General features: G+C 43.3%; 1 protein-coding gene across 1 annotated transcript in view; it reads right to left on the reverse strand.

The window, feature by feature from the left end:
* Window positions 1–23,770, reverse strand: part of ATP9A (ATPase phospholipid transporting 9A (putative)) — a 129,860-nt gene that overhangs the window by 89,626 nt on the left and 16,464 nt on the right. The window contains exon 2 of the mRNA XM_054981182.1: window positions 1,267–1,411. Coding sequence (XP_054837157.1) covers window positions 1,267–1,411 — 145 coding nt within the window. The remainder of the gene's footprint in view (window positions 1–1,266; window positions 1,412–23,770) is intronic.

Here is a 23,770-nt window from a genome sequence, read left to right on the forward strand (position 1 = left end):
TCACTGGGGGCTGCTTCAATTCTGGAAAATGATGTGTATGTGTGTGTGTGGTGGGTGTGTGCACACACACACAGAACTCCCAGCACTTACATGAGTCAAAGTCCTCAGGGCGGCCACAATAACTGTATCAAATGAATCAGCCCTGAGACTGCAGAATCTCAGGTACTCCAGGCTAAAGTGGGAAAACCTTAAAGGAGAATCCTCTGTAGCCAGGGTGTGCACTTGCAAAATTATTTTATTCCATATTGGAAAGGAAGGGAATAATTATTATTTTCACTAAAGATCAAGAGTATTGTTATTGTTCTGGAAAACTGTTCCGGAAATATCAAAACTATAGTCTTGACATCATCCCTCCCAACTTTCCAGTCTACCTCCCATTACAAATAGCAGCTCTTTAAATTTTAAAAGAGCATTATTTCAATGGCCAGGGAAACAGGCTATCTGGCTACAGGGTCCCCCCTCCACTTCACGAAGCAGCAGTGGTGAGGGGAGGAGGGAGAGTGGCCCTACAATGATAACAGCACTCCTTTAAAGTTTAAATGACCATTCTTTGCAATGGATGACAGACCTGGGAGCGGGATTCCAAAGCCAAGCCTACCTCCCATTGAAAAGAATGGGCAGTAGACTTTGCCTCTGGAGAACGGCAGCCAAGTGTACTATTATTTAGAACTTCCCCCCACGACCCAAAAAGGTTCCGCAGTGGCATACCTGCCATTTAAACTTTACAGAGTCATTCTTTTCAATGGGGTTAGACCTTGCCTCTGAGGATCCATGGCCAGATCCCATTGAAAACAATGGCCCTCTAACACTGAAAAGGCAGATGTGCCACTGAACAGCTGTGAATGGTGAAATACTTCCAGATTCCAGATATTTCTCGGATGGAAATATTGGGAAAGCCTTTCTACGATACAGAATATTTTGAGCCAATACTTATTTATTTTAGTCTTTTATTCTGCCCTCCCTGCGAGCAGGCCAAGAAATATCAGACAGTGTATCAGTTCGGCAATATCTAATTGTACCTGCCTGCTCCATCCCTCTTAGACCCGAAAGACAGCCTCTGAATAGTGGTCAAAATTACACCATTCCCTCTCTTTTTTCCTCAATTGTAGCTCCTTTCCCTTGTAAGTTGAAAATAGAATAACCGCCATACAAAGGGAACAGAGAATAAAGAAAACCACATCAAAGAGAGAGAAAGAACTTAATTACATTAAATGTTAACAGGAGAGCAAGAAAACAGGTTGGTAATACGTTTTCAAGATGACATACCCCTGGTAAAAAAGTAAAGAAGTTGTATTTTTGGTTGTTGATCACATTGCGTGGGTATCGTTGCTCTCTCTTTTCTGGGTGGCCAAGCCAAACAGTTCGAGGCCTCGGGTCTCCTCGTCCACAACATCTTAAGCACTCGCAACACCTGTAGAAAGAACAGAGTTTTAAAATGTTCTATTATGCAAAGAAGAGCTTCATTTCATTCTTTCCCATTTGGGTTTTTAATCCTTTCATATGAAGCAAGAGGAAACTTTCTATTTGACCATAGCACAAAACCGAGAACTTGCAACACAAACTGCAAACACAATGGCTTGTTTTGTTGCATGCTTTCACTATTAAAATGTCCTGCCTTCCTCCAGCTCTTCTGGAAACAACAGAGTAATGCACAGCATCTTCCAGAGGACATTTCTAACACACTGTCTCCATCGAACCTGTCAGAAGGTGGAAAATATCAGGCCATACTGAAATTACGAGCTATCCATGAGTTTTTGTTAGATGGAAGCCAGTTTGGTGTAGTGGTTAAGACCGTGGGACTCTAATCTGGAGAGCCAGGTTTGATTTCTCTCTCATCCACTTGAAGCCAGTTGGGTGACCTTGGGCTAGTCACAGTTCTCTGGAGCTCTCTCAGCCCCACTCACCTCACAGGGTGTTTTGTTGTGGGGATAATAACATGCTTTGTAATCCGCTCTCTGAATGGGTGTTGTCATCCTGGAGGGCGGTATATAAATCAAATGTTGTTGTTGTTGTTGTTGTTGTTATGTCTGTCACTTCCCAAAAAGAAAAGAGCCCAGACAAGCATTCTTCCAATCCAGAGAGAAGTCTGAAGCCAAAATTAGGAACTATAATACCATAAACGACCCATGTGACTAACACCCTCACTTAGGGAGGTTTGGGGGAATACGACATCATGTGTGCCACTCTGTCACTTCTGGGGGAAACTCTATGGTTTTACCATAGAGTTACTGGCTAGCTAGTGTAGGTGGATCAAGACTGGAGTGATATGGTCCCTATGACCCACTTCCGTCAGCCTTCTGCACCAACATTTTTGGACACTCTTCAAGGGAAGCCCCACATACAGTACATTGCAGTAGTTGCTACCAGGGCGTGCAGCTCAGTGGCAGGATTTTTTTTGCTCAGGAAAGGCCACAGCTGGGTCACTAGCAAAAATCGGTAAAAGACGTTTCTTGTCATCACTACCATCTCTTTATCTGGGCCTCCCTACTGGATAAGCAGGTGGAGGCAATGGGTAGGAGCTTTGGCTGGTGACCCTGCTGTGATGTTTCCTGGGCAAAAGAGATCCTGCCACTTTGGTGCATACCCAGGTAACATCTGGACAAATTACTGCACTGCACTCAGCTCATCATGAAAAAAAGGTGCAACTATCATTTGGCATGAGACAGATTATTATTAGTGTTTAATAAAATTATTATTATTAGTGTTTCATAAAATTATTATGTGCCACTTTTCTAGCTTTGTTATTTTAAGTAGCTCACATTCCAATAAACAAGTATAAAAAGATTAATTAGACAACTATAAATAGCAGATTAGAGTAAAACAACAGCAGACTGATCACAGTATAAAAATTGCAGTCTTCTGGTCTGCGTCAATGTATTTCAACTAGAACCTTAAATAATTTGGGTTCAGGCAAGGAAAGATGATAACTTTCTAAAGATAACTGAGATGCCATATCTTTCTTATTTGTTAGTTGTCTTCCTGAGGCCTTTTCCAGAGGCCCTGGTAATTAGGGTTGCCAACTCTAGGCTGGGAAATTTCTGGAGATTTGGAGATGGAGTCTGGGGAAGGCAGAGCTTAGGAAGGGGTGAACCTCAGTGGGGTGTAGAGCCATAGAGTCCATTCTCTAAAGCTGACAATGCCTGCCCCCCTTCATTCAGCCGGGATCAGCCATGGAGCAGACAGAAATGCCCGCCCCCCCTTCACCCAGCCTGGAACAGGAGCGGTGCAGGTGGTAATGCCTGCCCCTTTTTACTCGGCCGGGATCAGGCGAGGAGCACATGGCAATACCCGCCTCCTTCACCTGGCCAGGATCAAGCGCAAAGCAGGAGGTAATGCCCAATCCCATTCACTTGGCTGGGATCAGGCATGGATCAGGTGGCAATGCCCACCCTCCAACTTCACCCAGCAGAGATCAGGAGTGGAGCAGGAGGCAATGCCCATCCCCTTCGCTTGGTTGGGATCAGGCATAGAGGGAGTGGCCATGCCCATCCCCCTGCCTTCATCTGGCTAGGATCAGTGACAGAGGAGGGAATGCCCGCCTGCCCACCCTCCCCTTTCTAGAGCCCACTGTATTTTTTCCCACAATGGGCTTTGTTGCTAGTAGCTAACATAAGAGCCCTGCTAGTTCAGGCCTATGGTCCATCTAACCCAGCAGCATTCAGTTTTCACTAAGGCCAACCAGCTACCTCAGAAAGTCCACAAGCATGGGAACAGTGTTCAAAGAATCTCCCAGCTATTACCTCCTAGCGGCTGACCATCAGAGGCATACTTCCTTCCGCCACAGAGATTTCCATTATCCATCACATTATCCACTTTAAAGGACCATTTCAGGTGGGTAGCCATGTTGGTCTGGTGTACAAGAGCAGGATTCCAATCCAGCTGCACCTCAGAAACCTTCAGAAACTCCAGAGTCTCAAGAGCTCATACTCTGGAAATCTAGCTGGTCTCTGAGGTGCAACTAGACACAAAATCTTCCTCTTTTAAAGGACAACAACAACATTTGATTTATATACCGCCCTTCAGGAGAACTTAACACCCACTGAGAATGGTTTACAAAGTATGTTATTATTGTCCACACAACAATCACTCTGTGAGGTGGGTGGGACTGAGAGAGCTCTTAAGAATAGGGATGTGCAATTTGGAGTTCCAATTTGGGATAAATACCTGAATCAGACCCAATTTGTAAAGATTTGGGATTTCTGAATCTGGCCCGGCATGCTGGCCCTGATTCGGAAATTCCGAATCAAATCTTCCTGAAGCGATTCAGGTCGCTTCAGGGCTTTCAAACCCTGGCTGGCTCTACCTGACCTGCAGAGGATCCCCATGGGCCAGCTGGAGTTTAAAGGGCCCTTTCCTGCCTTCAGCCGGCCTGTGGGGGAGGGGGAGCACCCTGCGGGCCAGCTGACATTTAAAGGGACTTTTCCTTGCCACTTGCGTGGCCAGCTGACATTTAAAGGGCCCTGTCCCTGCTGCTTGTGTGGCAGGGAAAGGGCCCCTTCTTGCTTCAGCCAGCCCGTGGGAAGCCTTTCCAGGCTTCCCTGTGCAGCACAGAAAAGGCCCTTTAAACTTCAGCTGGCCAGTGGGGGAATCCACCCCTGGCAAGCTGAAGCAGGGAAAGTCCTGTTGCTGCCTATTTCATCTGATGGGAGGGGGAAGTGGGAACCCCCTCTTCCCCCTCCCATCGGGTGAAATAAACGGTGGGGCAGGAACTTTCGGTGTGCCTTCAGCTGGGTTGCGTGGGAGGGAATCTCCTCATGGGCTAGCTGGTGTTTAAAGGACCCGTCAGCCAACCCGTGGGGGAAATCCCCCATGGGCCAGCTGGAGTTTAAAGAGCCCTTTCCCTGCCACTCAAGCAGCAGGGAATGGGCCCTTTCCAGGCTTCCGTGCATGGCAGGGAAAGGGCCCTTTAAACTTCAGCTGGCCGGCAGGGCAATCCCCCCGCCCTGCTGGCCAGCTAAAGTAGGGAAAGTCCTGCTGCTGCTTATTTCACCTGATGGGAGGGGGAGGTGGGAACCCCCTCCTACCCCTCTCATCGGGTGAAATATGCGGTGGGACTGGAAGTTTTGGAGTGCTCCAAATCTTTACAGAGCATACCAAAACAGAGCAATAAACGGTTTCCGAAGTGACTTGCCGCTTCAGAAATCGCTTATTTCTGATTCTTTTTCCTGCTTCACAAATTCCGAGGTGGCAAAACCATATCTTCCCATCCCCGCACACTCCTACTGGAGAGCTGTGACTGACCAAAGGTCACCCAGCTGGCTTCAAGTGGAGGAATCAAGCTTGGTTCTCCAGATTATAGCCCCGCTGCTCTTAACCAATATACCAAACTGGCTCCCATCTTCCATGATTCTGTTTCCAACATCCTTTCAATAAGCAAAGAAGACTATATAAGTCTCCCCTCTCCACAACTCCAGAAAGTGAAATCTTGATTGTGCACATTCAAGAACTCGCCTAGTCTTGGGCTTCATTCTTCTCATTCCACCAAGCCCAGAGCTACCCTGCAATTCCAACAGGAGATGCCTGAACTGCAAAGAGAGCTGTTTGCTCTCTAAAGAATTTAACAAGCTGGTTTGTGCTTTCTTCAATTAAAAACTATGGACCCAATCAGATGCTATCTTCCAGGTAGCCAGTCAAGTGCCAGAAAAGGACCAGAGTGACAGGCCACATCCATTCATTCCTTCAGTAGGACCTCGTTAAAATGGTAGATACTTTTCTTCCACTTTTTGAGTGGAGCTACCTTGTTCCTGTTTAGCCCTTGTCCCAGTTTTGATACTATATGTATTTGTTTGGGAGTAAGTCCCTGTGAAAGTAGTAGTATTCAATTCTGAGTATACATGTTGAAGACCTCATTGCACATTCCTATTAGAGTGGCCAACTTTTTATCTGTAGGTATTTTTTTCAGCTGCTTCATTGCAGCTGTTGACAGGAGACTATCTCCATGCTTCACCCACTTACGTTATTTCTGAATATTAAGGTGCTTAAAGGGATAGAAACTCGTTTCTACAGAAGCTAAAGAATCTCACATAACAGTCAGTTTTAGTGTGTCTTTCATTACTGTTTTCTCTCCTCTGCCCATTCCCAACAAGGATGGGCTCTTTGTTCTGTCCACAATCATATGCAATTCCCTCTCTCTGACCTTCTTCTTAGCTCCCAGCCCAACAAAGAACAAGATTTGAGTTCAGTGGCACCTAAGAGACCAACAAGAATTTCAGAGTGTAAGCTTTTGAGAGTCAGAGTTCTCTTCTTCAGATATGTTTACACTCTGAAAATCTTGTTGGTCTCTAAGGTGCCACTGGATTCAAACCTTGCTGTTCTACTGCAGACCAGTACAGCTACCCACCTAAACTAGCCCAGAGAAGAATTATGTGTAACTTGCAAGTTTGGACACTATGCCAACAACTTGGTGAAAAAATGTTTTGCCTCCCCTAATACAGATTTAAGGCATGGAAATGGTCAGCTGAAGATAAATAACATCACTTGCTAAATAACATCTCATTAAACCTCTGTTAAAGGGGCAAGGTGTTTTTTCTTTCAGGTTGTTGGCAACCTTGTGTGTTATAAACACTGGTTGCTCTTGATGACCATGGTGGTTTATTTTTCCTGTGCATTTTTGTTCTCATAACAGAGAAATCTGATTCTCTCTTTTTAATCCACTGGGTCTTGGCTTTGCAGAAGCCTCTTTGAGCACTTTGGGAAAATGACCTGAAAAGGCTTTTAATAAATTATAAAGAAAAACAATGCAACCCCCCTCCGAGCAGTTTAGCACGGTAGCAAATAGCTCACAGTCACTGCCTGTTTGACTTCAATTGTTAAATACTGATCTCTATCCAGTCCAAGAATAGGAGTATGAAGTTGAACTTTGTCACTCTCCTGCTACAGATTAGGATGACACATCCCAATAAAAGTATAGCTTTTAGCCAGCAGCCCCACTGTACACTGCAACACCCTTAGAATGCATACCATTTAATGAGTGAAGCTAACCTCTTACACAATGGTTTGATTCTGCAAAGGCTCAAATGCAGAGCAACAAAGAGAAACTCTTCATGAATTAAGTTTAATTGCATCTTGGTCAGTATTTGAAAATTCAAATTAAGACAGATTTCTTCTTTATTGTATTTTGCAATCTCTTGCCGTTCTTATTTGTAACAACAACGAAAGGGAAGCTCCCGGAACAATTCCAGAAAAACACAAACCGGAGAGCAAGGAAAGTCTGATATATATATATATAAGGTTATTATTCAATCAAAGTGCAAAAGTGCAAGATAGTGCAAAATGCTCTGCAAGATACAGTACAATTATGCTGAGTGATTTATAAATTACTCAAAAACAAGAACATCTGTCGCGAGAACAGTCATTGATTCATATAAATATACATTCAAAAAGGGGAGTGTACAATGGGGGAAAGGCAGTCCATGTGTCCAGAGATGAAATTAATAGGACAACTCTAGCCGACGGGCATCAGCTGTTGTTCTCAATTCCCGTTTCGGTTCTTCTTCTTCCACGGGCTAGTAGTCATGGGCTAATAAGCAAGTTACAGTGACAAATATTAATTACATATCTCATATGGTGGACAAAAACCAAGTTCAAAAAATTGTACTTACTCCACAGATGCCATCTCTCCTCACTCCCCACAAGTACTTCCAAGCTCAATTTAGTCGACAGATAGTCAGATTAACGACCCACCCCATTATTAAAGGAGCTGCCCTTGGTCACATGATATATATATGAAGGCTCATTCCGCAAGTACTTATACATTACAGGGATACCCCAAAAACTTACAAAAATGCAGAGAACTCAAAATCGCCTCAAAGCAATTCCAAAATACATCTGTAGAGACCAACAAAACTGGAGGAGCTCTGGAAGGGTAAATTAACCCAAAAAACAAGAATAATCAATTGATTGGTTCAGTCCAGAAGGACTTAAGCTATGTAGCTCAAAAATCCATTTACTCTCGGACTGTAAAAGTTTAGTATTGCACTCAATATCCAACACCTCTAGAACTGAAACCACCAAGTCCCTCGGGTCATCATGATTGGACAAAAAATGTTCCACCAAAGGGGCTTCTTTAACTTGATTCTTGATTCTGGACAAGTGTTCCTGAATCCGAATGCGTAACTGACGTGCGGTGCTGCCCACATAGTTGAGACCGCAACCACATTGAATGATGTAGACCACATGTGAGGACTTACAAGTCGAAAAGTTCAACAGGTGTCCACTTCGGGGGGTGATAATACTCTCTAAATCCACCATCAAGTTACACACCGAGCAACTCCCGCATGGAAAATGCCCTCTCGGGAGAGAACCTCCAGTAGTGGGTCTGGGATACTCAGACCTGACAAGAATATCCCTAAGATTACTGGTTCTTCTAATTCCCGCTAACGGATACTGTTCACACCCAACAATCCCACTAACTAAATGCCAATGCTTTTTAATGATTTTATCTATGGCTCCAGTCATGGAAGTATATTCCAAGGACCATTTAATTCTTGTGACCTCCTGTCGGCTCCTAGGTTGCAATAATGTTTCTCGTGGGGTAGACTCTGCCCGTTTAAGAGCTGATCTCCTTACTTGTCCTGGGTAGCCTCTAGCAGCAAAACAAAGGTTCAAATCCCGACTGTGCTGAATAAAATCCAGCTGGTTAGTCGAGTTCCTTTTGATCCTAAAGAATTGGCCTATGGGGATGTTATTCCTCAAACGTCTGGGGTGGAAAGAGTTGTAATGCAAGTATGAATTCCTATCCGTTATTTTCTTGTATGGTCGTACTCCCAAGGAGTTCTGTGTGTTTTTATAAATGACAACATCCAGGTAATGAATACAGTGTTCATTTCCTTCCCATGAGAATTGAATATTGGGATCAAGGTTGTTTAGCCAATTGCCAAAATCCTCCGCGACACTGGATGAATCAAGAATGGCTATGACGTCATCTATGTATCGTTTATAAAAAACAATAGAGCTCTTAAAAGGACACTGCTCAGAATAAACAGAAAGCTGCTCTAGTTGTGACATAAAGAGATTGGCAATGCTTGGGGCCGCAGCACACCCCATTGCCACCCCTTTCGTTTGGTAGTAATATACATTGTTGAATTTGAAATAGTTCCTTTCCAAAATGATGTCCAAGAGACTGAGCAAAAAAGGAGTAGACGGAGTTTGTATAGCACGTAGCCATAATGCGCTTTCTACTGCTGCTCTGGCGCCCTCATGTGGGATAGAAGTATATAACGACTTCACGTCGAGAGTCATAAGATAAGCTGTCTCAGGGATAGTTAAAGACTCCAATAAGGTTATAAGCGACGTGGTGTCCTTAAGGTAAGCTGCAGTGCGCATAACCAATGGCTGGAGAAAAAAATCAATATAAGTAGATATTGGTTCCAGTACTGAATTTGAGCCTGAGATTATTGGCCTTCCGGGAGGGGGAAAACCGGGAGGGGGAAAACCGGGAGGGGGAAAACCGGGTTTAGGCAAAATGTAAAAAACGGGGGTGCGGGGATTTTTATTAATTAGGGCATCATAGGTCTTCTGATCAATATCATTTGAAAGGAGTCCCTCCTCTATTACAATCTGAATAATGCGTTGAATCTGTTTTAAGGGGTTACAAGGGATCCGCTTATAATCAGTTTGGACTTTTAGTTGACGCTCAGCCTCCTGTTCGTAGTGGGCTGTATCCTGAATGACGATGCCGCCACCCTTGTCTGCGGACTTAATTACGATGTTACTATCATCCCTCAACGATTTAAGCGCCAGCCATTCTTCTTTCGTTAGATTGTAATTACAGTGGATTTTATTCTGCTCTAACCTAGTAATGTCCCTGAGAACTACCTGTTCAAAAGAATCGATCAAGGGATCAGAGACGGATGGACAAAACGTGGAGCGTGTTTTAAATCCCATGTAGGGTACCAAGTCCCTATCCCTACCAAAAAATTTTTTTAATTTGATAAGTCTAATCAATTTAAAGATATCCACCCGTGTTCTGAAGGCATTGTACCGTGGTGCCGGCACAAAACCGAGCCCTCTGTTTAGCACCGCCCTTTCCACACTTGTTAAAGTTCTAGACGACAGATTAAATATCAGGTCCGGGGTCTGTTGTTCTTCCGGAAGCGGGACCCTAAAAAATTCCCTCTAGGTGGACGAGGTACGTCCCGATTTCTTAAAGTCCTAACACTCGTGCCCTCATCCCCTGAAGTATCCGTCTCAGATGGTTCAGTCGTCTCATATTCTGACCCCGTTTGAAGATTACTAGCCCATGTCACCTTTTTCCGTGTTTTAACATTATTCTCCTCCCTCCACTGGTAAACACGACCAGTGGTATAATCCCTCCTATCCCTCTCAAATTTTTTAAGCTTGATGGTTTTAAGCTTTTCCATACTGTCCGCAATACATTTATCCAATTCCTCCTTCTTGCGATCGAACTCTTCCAAGGTTACTTTAGCTTTAAGATCATCCTCCAGCTTTGTTATGTCCAATTTAATTTTTTCCACTTCAGAGTTGGAAGTTTGAATTAACAATAACATAAGATCAAATGCACATCTATTAAGGATCGCTACCCAGCGGGTTTTGAATTCCGCGTTATCCTTAAACATACCCGGGGGTTTGTGAACGCGCAAGCCCCTCGGGATGAATCTATTCAATGAATAATCAGTTAATGAGGCCGCATTAAGAGACAAGCGGCATTTCCTCATTTCCAGTTGTTCCAAAGTCGACCAATCCTCTAGGGGTACCGAAGTAGTTGGACCAAGGAGGGACTTATTAATAGACAATATTTGTTCACGTTCTTCCGCCGTGAAGGCGAAGGTCTCGGCCAAATCAGCCATTGTCCCTACTTAAAGGTAACAACAACGAAAGGGAAGCTCCCGGAACAATTCCAGAAAAACACAAACCGGAGAGCAAGGAAAGTCTGATATATATATATAAGGTTATTATTCAATCAAAGTGCAAAAGTGCAAGATAGTGCAAAATGCTCTGCAAGATACAGTACAATTATGCTGAGTGATTTATAAATTACTCAAAAACAAGAACATCTGTCGCGAGAACAGTCATTGATTCATATAAATATACATTCAAAAAGGGGAGTGTACAATGGGGGAAAGGCAGTCCATGTGTCCAGAGATGAAATTAATAGGACAACTCTAGCCGACGGGCATCAGCTGTTGTTCTCAATTCCCGTTTCGGTTCTTCTTCTTCCACGGGCTAGTAGTCATGGGCTAATAAGCAAGTTACAGTGACAAATATTAATTACATATCTCATATGGTGGACAAAAACCAAGTTCAAAAAATTGTACTTACTCCACAGATGCCATCTCTCCTCACTCCCCACAAGTACTTTTGTACCAAAAGTAAAAAAACAAACAAAAAGTTGGACTACAATCCTGTGCATACATCACAGAAGTAAATCCCACTGAACACAATGGGACTCACTTCTGAGTAAACACATCTGATTTACAAAATTTATATCCCACCCATCTGCTTTCATCGAGTGCTCCAAGGCTGCTCACAGACTAAAAACATGCATCATAAAAACCCATCTTAAAAACCATTAAAACAATGAGAAACACACTGTTAAAACAATTAATACCAAGCTAAAATACTCATACAAAAACATCAAAACAATGCCTAAAACATAAGACACGAAAGAGAGGTCACGGAGGAAATGCCAGATGAAAGAAAAACGTATTCATCTGCTGGTGGAAGACAGCATCATAAGGGGACAGGTGAGTCTCTTTGGGGAAGAGTTCCAGAGTTTTGGTGCCATGACTGAGAAGGCCTTCTCCTGGGCTGCTACCCACCTAATCTCAGCACACGGGGGCATGAAGCTTGCCAGATCCCCCACCAGAGAAGGGGATCCTGCACCCCTAACCTCTGCCCCCCCAGCTCACCTGACCAAAGAGGGGGAAAGTACCTGGAAAGGCATGAGGCAGGCCTGAGGCATGTGTGCAAAGTGCTCATCTTCCCATTGCACCAGAAAATTCTGGTGCAGTACAGAAGTAATGGATCTCGCTGGGGAACGAATCTCTAGAAATCAGACCCAAGCAGTAAGTTTTGGGCCAATTTTTAGAGAATGGCCTTCCCTCTGGCATGACCCTTTGCCTCTGTGTTGCACAGGAAATGATGTCATTTTCCAGTGCAACAGGTGGGCATGTGAATGTGCGCCCACTTTGTGAACACAGGCAAGTAACCACTGCCCCCACCACTCCCCTATCCCGTAGTTTGATCCCCAGGGACCTGGCAAACCTCGGAGGCACCCAGAGCAGAGCCTCCTTAGATGACCATAGTGGTTGGGTAGGTTTGTGAGCAGTCTTTCAGGTATGTTTGTCCCAGGCCTTACAGGGCTTAAAGGTCAACAACAGCACCTTGAATTGTGCCCAGAAACAAACTGGCTTGGATCCTGCAGTAAATATCCAGTAATGGAAGGCATTTCCATTAATACATGAAACTGCCTTCTGTAGGCTCTGTTCAGATGTGACAGCGAATGCACATGCATGAAGAATCTGCTTGTAAGAAAGAGGCAACATGCCTTCATTTTGCAAATAAAACCAGGGACCGGTGCCTGGTAGGCTTACCGGTTGCCCACTGGTAGTGGGCAATCTCCCAGGAGTTTGCCTGGTTGCCCGCCAATTGCTGGTGATCGGCAGGAGATGGCAACATCATCGCACCAGTGGCAGGTGTGCTCCTGAGTTTTGCTGTGGCCGGTTTTGGCCCCAAACAGGCAAGAATTAGCCTCGTGCAAAGTGCGGGAGCACACCTATGGCCAGCATGATGGCATCGCTTCCCGGAAGTGATATCATCACACCTCTCCAGGAGGATGCTCCAGCCAGTAAGTCCCAGGTCCCCCACCTCCCACAGTGAGGGTATAGGGACCTGGGAACCCTAGTGCCTGGTGTTAGAATACCTACGGAAGGGCACCGTAACATCCATGGGTGCCACACTGGGGATCACTACAGCTAAGCACCATGAGGCGTAAAGGCTACCATATCACACACCCTGCACTTGTAGAGGTACAATTTCAATTAGTCCAAAGAAAAATCCAAAAGTGAAAGCCATGTTACTCTATTATTTAATCATTTCAGGAGATTTTTATGCTGGGTCTCTAGAGTCCTGGTCAAGGACCAATCATTTAATTTTCATTTCATTAGGACCGATTGCAAGGTCCCTTTCAACTCTAATTTAGGACTGCTTTTAATTAATGTCAATCTTGTGGCCGAATCCACACTACCTATTTGATTCCGCGGCTTTTTCGCAAGTGGCGCGCTATTCACGCAGATACTCACACGCTTTCCCATTCCGCGTGTTCCCCGCCATCACCGCGCCACTATTGCACCTTCCCTCAAAACCACGCGATATTTGCGGAAATCTGTTTTCTTCCCTTTTTTTAAACAGTGCATAATGGTCGGTATACCGGTAAACCAACCCTAGTGAGCAGCGGTTTGTGCGGGAAAAGAAACAGTCACCGGAGCATGCGCATGTTGCATGGGGGCCGTTTCCCTATTGAGTTCCCCAATTTTCAAGAGTGCGAGGTGCTAAGCTGAGCAATCCTGTATTTCCCACAATGGTCATCTCCAGTGAATGGCAGGTGCGGGAATCAAATTCAAGATATCAGTATACCGGATAATTGACCCCCTTTTTAAAAAAAAAAGGGGAAGTGATGTGCGCTGTCAATTCTGACAGCAGAGGATAGAACCGCCCACCGTAACGCTGTACTCGGTGGCGTGTGGAGAACTGATTGCGCCATGAAGACGCACCGGAAGGGTGGATGTGAGGATGCACAGCCTGGTAGCGGAATAAAGGCAATTGCCACAACTGCGCAAGATAAGCGGAAGATGAGTGAGTGTGGATTTGCCCTTGTGTCTACTGGCAGTCCTAAACGGTGTTTTTAAACTTCAGTTTCATTCATTTTATGGTTATTTTATTTATATTGTAAACCGCAAGGTAGAAAGGTAGCTAGTAATATTGTTGTATGATTACAGGACAGCTATGGTTTTTTGAACATATTTCAATCAAATGGTTAAATCAGTTTCAACAAAGTTTTACAAAAGAAATAACAGAGTTGACCCTTCCGTACAGAACAGATGTGGAAGGTTCAAGCCGTACTGGTTGGAATAAGAACAAGTATGTTACAAGTGTGTGCTTGTTTTCTTTGTGTGATTGTTGAGGGCCTCATCTTGAGGCTGTTCAAACACTAGATGCCACTGAAGCCGGGTTGAACAGGCTGAAACAGAAGCAGTGATTCCCCCAAATCACAGCTGTCTTGCAGAGCTCTTAGTGAGATCTCTGCTGAGCCCCACAAGCAGAGTCTATCCTAAATTCAAATATTAGGGTCAGGACCTTGGCAAAAATAGGACTTCACCCGTCTTGAGTTTCAACAAATATTTCCTACCGAAATATCATAGTGCTGAGAGATGTGATATAACATGGGGAAACTATCTTGCCTTTGTTCTCCAAGCACTGCCTGAAAAATACTTCAGAAAGTTAATATTTCTGCTGCCTGTGGAGTGTTCTGATTTAAAGCCAAAGTAACTTTGGAAACTACGGGAACGTCTAGTTGTTGCATGTTTGTGCACTCTCTCCCCCCCCCTCCTTTGGCCTTCTGAAGGCATTTCCTAAGGGGATAAGATTACTCCTATTCTTATTTGCAGGTACTGAAGTGGAAAGTGAGATATTTGATATTCTTTTTTTTTAAAGATAAAACTAACTTCCTTTGTCATTGTTGCCATTCCCTAAGAGTATCCTATTTTGCAGTCTACAAAATCAGGATGACTCTTACCTGTTGAAAGGGCCAAGCATCTCCCGAAATAGAAGCTTGTTTGTTTCTAATCAACACATTATTTGCTCACTCAAATCACTGGAACAAACAGACATTGCAGCGTAAGACAGGTGGGTGGATATTTTACCATATAAGCATTGCATCTGATTTCTTTCCAGACTTGGCTACAAAAGTACCTTGGATACCAACCCATATTTCAGAATGTCAGCAGAGATCATTTATGCTTTAACTCTTTTCAGCCTGCATCTGTAAATAATAATCCAAGTTCGCATAGACCCCAATTAAATAATAATTTGAAACAAAAAATAAGATGGCTTCAGTTCACAGAGGCTGCAATTAAACACTGCGATAAATTACTGAGATTAGGCACGAACACAGTTTGTTGCCAAGCCTGTGTGATCTCCCTCTTCCTCCTCCTCCAGTTCTTTCTTTCTAGTTTGATCAAAATCCAGTTCACTGTGATGTCTAAGTGTAGGTGCCTGGGAAAATTGGAGTTTGTTGACTCCCCACAAACTGGGATTCTAAAATGGGATTGGACTGAGGTTTGGAAGCCCAGCTTGTGAGAAGGCAACAAACTTCAGTTCACCAAGGCCTGCATTCAGAAAACAGAGCAAACTGAAGTTTGACCACACCAGGAAGCATTGAAGCATTCCCCATGAACAAGAAAAAGGGTAAGGAATGTAGGGAGTGTGTGAGAATCCTTAGCAAGCTGTGTTCATGCTCCAGCTGAATCTGTAATTTAAGATCAGCAGGTGAGGTCTTGTTTCAGATTCCAGCCACGGCAGAACCTGGTTGCCATCCCGCACTTTCAGAACTCTCTGCCTTAAAAGATCTACCTGTCGACATCCCCATTAACAAAAACTTCATTGATTCATTTGGCCTTTGGCAGGTGAACTCAACCTGCATCTCCTTTTCTTTTTTTGCTTGCTTCTTTTGGTCTGATACATGCCCACCTATTGTTTGATTTTATACAGTGATATGTTGATTTATATTGATACAGGGTTTTAATGTTTGCTAATGTGGAAGTTTTAAGCTTTTTAGAATGTTGCTGATTTTTTTAAAGCTCTGTAATAGCTCTTGATCACTCCGTCCTGTGGCATTTCAGTATAAAGATGTATAATAAATTCTGAAAATAAATATTTGCCTTTGAATTCCAAGTTTTCGTGTAAAGAGGGAAACGGAATTAAGAGTAATTACTTATAGAAGAGGGGAACAAATGTGCAGAAATGATATCCAGAATCTGTAAGGACCCCCAGTGTCAAATCCATTACAGCCTCATAGATCCATCCATAACATTCAGGAGGGCTGTGGCTCAGTGGCAGAGCATCTGCTTGGCATACAGAAAGCCCTAGGTTCAATTCCCAGCATCTCCAGTTAAAAGGAACTGGTAGAAGGTGATGTGAAAGTCTTCTACCTGAGGCCTTGGGAAACTGCTTCCAGTCAGAGTGGGGTTGCCAACAGACCTGGAGAAAAAAAGCCCTGTCCCTTTAACAAAAGCTTAATGTGTGGAAATGGGAAGTTGCAGTTTCTCACGATAGGAAGAGCATTGCCTGGTAAATAAGCTTCTATCAAATGGCTGGGAATTCCCCCCCCCCGCCCCAGGCATTTGACAACCCAAGTCAGAGTGAACAATACTGATCTTGACAGACCAGTATGAGGAAGCTTTATGCACTTATTTATCGACTTCATTTATAATCCCACCTTTCTCCACAATGGGGACTCAAAGCAGCTTATACTGTTCTCCTCTCCTCCAATTTATCTTCACAACAACCCTGTGAGGTAGTTTAAGCTAAGAGTATGGGACTGGCCCAAGGTCATCTTGCAAACTTCCACGGCCAAGTGGATTTGAACCTCGGCCTCCCTGATCCTAGTCTGACACTCTAACCACTATACAACACTGCTTTTTTCAACTCAAACCCTCTAGGAGATATGCATTTTTATTTAAACATGCTGATCTCTGTAGTCTGGAGATCAATTGTAATTCTGGGAGCACTCCAGCCACCCCCACCTCAGGACTCTAAAAGCAGCAGCAAATGGAGTGAAGTCAGATGAGAACAGCATCCTATGCCTCATTCCTGCCCTGCTCTTTGATGGTCCTCCACTCTCTTTCCCTTTGTCATATTGGCAAAGAAGCACTGATGTGATGAAGATCTCTCTGGGGGGATCCTTTGTAGCCCATCAATGCTTTTCTCCTCCTTCCCCCTTCATGCTTGAACTATGGTGTGTCTCAGCTGTGAATAAGACTGCCAAAACAGTGTGGCCACCACAAGGCTGGCAATAAGAGAGAAACTCAAGAAGTGAGGAAGGGGGCGCACAGGCAATTTAATGACATCTCCAGCAACATGCTGATGTCACTCCCCATGTGACTGGAAATGACTAAGTGCATCACTGGGAGCATTCTAGCCTTCAAGCAAAACCCTATGGTTAAACCATAGAGTTTTACTTGAAGGCTAGAGCACCCCCAGGGACACAATGATGTCAGTTCAGATTGGATGGGGAGTGGTGTCAGTGTGTTACTGGCCATCACCCCCATTTCCCTGCTTGTTTTTCTCTCGCTGCTCAGCTGAGAGGAGATGGAAAGGACCTGCTGAAGGCAGGAGATTCCCTGTCCCCAGTGGGAACTTGGTAACCCTATGCCAACAGGCTGGGAGAACAATGTCCTGTCCTTTTAACAGAGGCTCAAATAATGGAAATGGCCAGCTGAAGAACAGCATGGAGGTAAATAACATTTCCCATTAAGCCCCTCTATTAAGGGAAAGGGCTTTTGTTCTCCTCCAGGTAGCTGACAACCCTAGATCATTTCATTAGTCATTTCATGTAGGTAACAATGTTAGTTTGAGGTAGAACAGCAGGATTTGAGTCCAGTTGTACCTCAGAGACTAAGAAGATTTTCAGAGTCAGAGCTAAAGAAAGTATCTGAAGAAGGGAGTTTTGACTCTTGAAAGCCTATACCCTGAAAATCTTGGACTTAAATCCTGTTGTTTGTTAGTTCATTTTTACTGTGTTTATTGTAAGCCATTTTGAGCACAAGAAAAAAGTAGGCAAAGGATCATTTTTTAGTGTTTGTAGAACACCACACTCTTCATAAGCACACCACATAAAGTTATGTTGTAGTAATCCTTTCAACAGTCCTGGAAAATAGGCCAGTATTATTATTCTCACATTGTAGACGTGGTGTCTGAGACTTGCCTACTGTCCCTTCATGACAGAAATAGCTCAACAGGGGATTTCCCAGAGCAGTCGCTAAGCACCAGTTGCACCAGCTCTTAAAAATACAAATATTTTAAATGAACGAGTTTAAAAATTGTGTTCAGGTTATATTTCTGACAGGGAGGCCAGAACTGACAGTGGCATGAGGGAAAGTCTGTCTTGTAATTGTACACTGGAAACTAGTTAGCCTTGTTTATGTTTCAGTTTGGGCTTTTCTCATTAGTCTTTTTTTTATATCAGCTTCATTTAGACTACACCTTTCTACCCGTTGGTAACACAAAGTGGCTGGTATTGTTCTCCTTCTCCTCCATTTTATCCTCTTAACAACCCTGTGAGGTAGGCTAGGCCGAGAGGGTGTAACTGGTCCAAGGTCACCCAGCAAGCTCCCATGGCAGAATGAAGATAAGAACCTGGGTCCCTCAGATCCTAGTTTGACACACTAATCACTCTTAAATACACAAATTAAATACACAAATATTCAGGCTATGTTTCTAAGTCTCCGTATTAAAAACAGCATGTTTAAATGGAGTGCTGTTGAGTAACAGATTGCTCTGTAATGGTATGCTGAAAACTAGTTAGCTTTGTTTACTTTTTAGGCTTGGCTTTCTTATTAGGTTGGGTGTGTGTGTGTGAAAAGAAAAGCCTTGCATTTTGTGTTTCCAAATCAAAGAGAACAAACAGTAGCAAAGCATAAGAATATTTGCACACTTCCAAGTAAATGGAGTACTGAAAATTCCACAGTCTGTTCCAAAGACAACACTCAATGATCCTAAACTTTTAAGAAGATTCAGCTGTAATAAAAACAAGAGACCTGGAAGCACAGGTGCAATGCAAATCATGAAACTTAAAAGAGCTCATTCAGCTTTGGGCGACCTATCAAAATATCAGGAAACAAATCAACAAGGAGAAGAGGCTTATCCGGATGATCATAGAATCGGTGCCACAGCTCACATTTTAGTATTTGCAGGACAATTTCAGAAGTCCTGATTCATAAACAATAATGACATAATATCAAACTCCCAGTTTGAAAGTGCAGCCTGGCTGAAGGCAGACACATCTGTACCATTGCTGGTACAGAGACTACAAAGAGCTAGATCAGCTAAAACAGAATTTACTTAACAGTGGGTTATTGCTGTATGTGAGCCCACAGCCAGAAATTTTATGATGAGGAAGCATGAGTTGGGTTGCCAGGTCCTCATTCTTCAATCCTGAGTTTCGTTAGGTGGGGCCTAATGATGTCATAGATGAGGAATTAGTGATCTCATGGGGTGGAACCTGGTGATAGTACATTGAATTGCTGTATTAATAGTAGTTTTTCCATACACACCAGGTGTACCGGAGCATTATGCCTCTTCAGTCCTTTAATCTCAAATTTCAGGGTATTCTGCACATGTGCAGAGATTAATTTTATTTCACACAGTCAAGTTACAGTAAACTGGCTTGCAATTAAAAGCAGATACCAGGCAGAGGGAAAATGGGAATTCAGTTTTGTGTTCTTGCTAGGGTTGCCAACAGGCCTGAAGAAAAAAGTTCTTAGAGACTTAATGTACAGAAATGGATAGGTGAAACATTTTATGGCAGGGATGTAAATCACTTATAAGGACAACAAGGGGAGAAAAAACAACAAACTCTGCAGAAGAAGGGTAACCAAAGAGGTTAGACGAAAGAAAAAAATTGAATATAATTAAATATGTCATAGAATTAATTAAAAACTGTGGTATATAATTTAATTCTTCAATTAAAAAGTACAAAATTTGATTTAAAACATCCACAGTGTAGTACCAAAACCTTGTATATTGTCTATAAACAGGTATATGAATACATTTAATATCCATATATACAGAACCAAATCCAGACATATTTCAATTCAAAGGCTTTCCTCAGTGATATAAATATACTCCATCAATATAGCTAATAAATAGCTAATAAATCAAAAATATATGACCCAACACAAAATAGAAACTAAGAGATAATATAAAATAGTAAATTAATTGAAATCCTCCCACAGAACAGCATAAGATGTAATAAGGGCAACACATCCAGATCAGAGTTATTTCTTTGCCCATAAATCTCCTTGAGCCAGGTCAGAAGTATATAGATTCAAGATGGAGTGCTGAGCACTGACCAGAAATTAAATGTGTCTGGTTTTTGGTTCTGTACACATGGAGATTAAATGTACTAATATACCTGTATATGAATGATTTTACTATGTATATATACAACGGTTCTCTACTTATATAGATGTAAATCACATCACCTGACAAATAACATGGCATTGTCTCTATTAAAGAGACAGGAACTTATTTCCTCTAGGCAGTTGGCAATCCAAGTTCCTGTTCCTCTGGTGGCCTCCACTGACTCCTGAGGCAAATTTCCTACCAGAAACACAGGAGGCTATCCAAACATAGTAAGAAACTCACTTGAGTTTTGTGTCCCAAGTTCTCATCACTGTGGACATTTAAGAGGAGAACTTGTGGAGAAAAGGTAATCGATTAACTGACTGAGCTCCAACCAACTTGCAGTTCCCCATTTTCCAGGCACTCGAACAAAGAATGCTTGCATATTTCCCCTTATATCTCCACAATGAAAAGGGGCAGGTACGTCATTTTAAAGAATGACAGGGAAGGGGCACAGCATATTTTTGAGGCCCCATGTACCCAGTGTAGCTATGCAATTTTCCATATCTACTAGGGATAACTCCTGTTTTCCAGTCTTTATATCTGAAAAATCACTGTCCCTATTTTGACTTAGCAAGATGGCAGGGGTGAATGACACACACACAAAAAAAACCTGTGAGTGCATTATAGTGATCAGTTATCCAGATAGTAGATCTTGCTGAATATCTACATTTTTGCTGTTCTCTAATAAGTATACCTAGATCCACTAGGACTTGCATGGACATCTTATTTTCCTTTCCCCCTTTATTTCCCTGGCAGCCCCCATATCATCTTCCCTTTTCTTCTTTCCTTTTCTCCTTCCAACCCACCAGCCAACCTACCTTTATCTTCCCTATCCTCAGTTTTCCCTTGTTCCCTCCCTTTGCAGCCTTTATATGAGAAAATGATATCTAAGTTATGCAGTGGCAGCCACTAGGCCCATATGCACAGTGGGGAAGCCACAAGGACTTGCAGGGGACAACTCAATTTTCCCTGTAACCAGGGGTCATTTAGTAGAAAAAGAGCTGCAGGAACTCATCAGCATAACTCATTAGCCTATGCCACACCCCTTGCCATCACCAGAAAGGTGTCATTGGCATAACTGATTTGCATATGCCACAACCCCTGACCACCAATCCTGGCTGTTTTGGACCCAATCCTGGCCATTCAGGGCTGAAATTGGGCCCAAAATGGCAAAAAGGGGCTGAAAAGTGGCCCAAAATGGTCAGAATTGGGCCGCTGCTGAGCAGGAGAGTGATCCACCACCTGTCAGAGGCCCAATCCAGGCTGAAACGGGCCCAAAATGGCCAAAAATCGGGTGGGCGGGGTCACCTGACATGTGACCTTTTTGAAGAACTACCGGAACTGCGTTCCTGCACGTTTCCCCTCAAAATGAGCCCTGCCTGTAACCCTCTCCCTGCATGACATCCTCCTTCCCACCTCTTGGCAGACTCCTATAGCTTCATCTTTTCTTGCCCCCCCTTCCTTCCTTCCTTCCCTTCCTTCCCACCCACCAACATACCTATTATTTGCCCCTCCCATCTTTGGTTATATTGCTATTTATTAATACCTTGCCTTTCTGCAAAATGGGAATCTAAAGAGGCTCACATAATTTTCCTATCTTCACAACCACCCAGTGAGGTAGGTCAAGCTGAGAGCATGTGACTGGCCCAAAGTTATCCAATGAGCTTCCATGGCAGATCTGAGTCTCCCAGATCCCAGTGTGAAACTCTAACCTCCACACCACGCTAGCTTTTGGTAGTTGCTGTTGAACAATAGCAAGCAGCCAGGCCTGAGTGAGTCATGCAAGTTACATGGTATCAAGTCACCCAATGGTTGCTCCCAGGCTTGGATCCATTGAGCTCTCTCAAAAGGCCCAACAGCCCTGCAAAGAGTCCTGCTCTCCCTCCCCTTTACTGACAGAAACCAATGCTGCCAAAACTGCTGTGGCTGCCTAGCAATCCCCACAAAGGCCACTAAGAGGGCATTCATTTCTTAAAGCTACAGGAGCTGCTTCTATTATTTTGCTGTTTTTTTTTTAAGATTTTAGATTTCTTTGCAAACCTGGAGCCTTTCTCAGGTTTGTAGATGTGTCTTGTCTGTCCATGGCTTCAATCTCCGGATTTTAGTATCCACACATTTGGCCAGACTGAGAATTTGAAATATTGATAAGGGTTCATATTAATATTTGCAACCTCTGAGGAAATATTGAATGTATTTGCCAAACTAATGTAAGAGTAACTGATTCCATAAAAGAATAATCCTTGAAAACAGCTTTAAGCTTTGACAAGTCACAGGCCATTTTTGAGATGAAGGCTAGCATTCGGCATCACTTTGGGAAGCTTCTCTTCTTTTTGTTGTTTTTAAAAGGACAGTTTTTGTTACTTTAAAAGGTGGGAGGGCAGTTTCCTTCATTTTCTTGGGCTATGGCATTCAGATCCCTATATGGCAAAAACTAGCCCTCGGAATTTTGTCCAAAAATCAAGAGAAGACAAAATTATAACAGGAGGGTGTTGAAGTGGGAAAACTCAGATTCAAACCCCCAAGTCAGCACAAAAATGTCACTAGGAGAAACTGAGCTATACATTCCCTATCTGATTAACTTGCAGGGCTGATATGAAAGTAAAAATGCAGAGGGGAAAGCAGTATGCCTGGAGCTCTTTGGAAAAAGGGAAAGATAAACATAACAGATAGAACAGTAAAACTGTCAGACCAGCATATATATAAGACCAATATATTTAGTCAGTTATATAACATTCAGTTTTTTAAATTATTAAGTCTTTCAACGTGCACTTTTGATGGCTTCAGCTGCAAGAATTAAAGCAACTGGATGCTGAAGTTGCACCACCAGGCCACAAATTTGGAAAATCAGAAGAATTTCTTTGCCAGTCTGCAATTTCCTGAAGCCTTAGCGAACCACCAATGTTGTAATCTCATTAAACCCGAAGAAAGAATTCTGAATGCACAATTAGATGCTAGGAAGAACTTCTTGCCCAACTGGTTTCTTAAAAAGTGATACATTTAAGACTGCTGGCTGAGCTTCTGTACGAAATAACATCTGCATTAGGTCTGACAGCAGACCTGAAGAAAAGTGCCCTGTCCCTTTAATTGAGGCCTAATATGTGGGAAAGGCAACTAAAGCTTTTCATGTTGCAGAGGTAAATAACATCACTTGGTAAAGAAGCCTTTGTTTAAGGGATGGGACAGTTTCCCCCTATGCTGCCTCACATGCAGCTGCCAACCATTTCTTGAGTATTTAGGCTATTGATGGAATTGCTTGTATTTTTTGCAATTAAAGCAGGTCTTTCTTTCTGCAGAAACCTACAGTTCTAGTTAGAATGGGAAATGTGCTCTACCCTGGACAGCCTACACTGCTCTGAAACCTTGCCTTCAGTTCCCAGATCTTTCATAGGTAAACAATACATTACAGGTAATTAGGGTTGCCAGCTCGAGGTGGGAAAAGTCCTGGAGATTTTGGAGATGAAACCTGGAAAGGGCAGAGTTTGAGGAGGGGAGGGACCTCAGTGGGGTCTAATTGACTGTCATAAAGTCCACTTTCCAAGGCAGCCATTTTCTCCAGGAAAATTGACCTCGGTGGCTTGGAGATCCCCAGCCACCACCTGGAGTTTGGCAACCCTAGTTGCCCCAT

The sequence above is a fragment of the Eublepharis macularius genome, chromosome 5 (genome assembly GCF_028583425.1).
Source record: "Eublepharis macularius isolate TG4126 chromosome 5, MPM_Emac_v1.0, whole genome shotgun sequence".
Classification (NCBI taxonomy): Eukaryota; Metazoa; Chordata; class Lepidosauria; order Squamata; family Eublepharidae; genus Eublepharis; species Eublepharis macularius.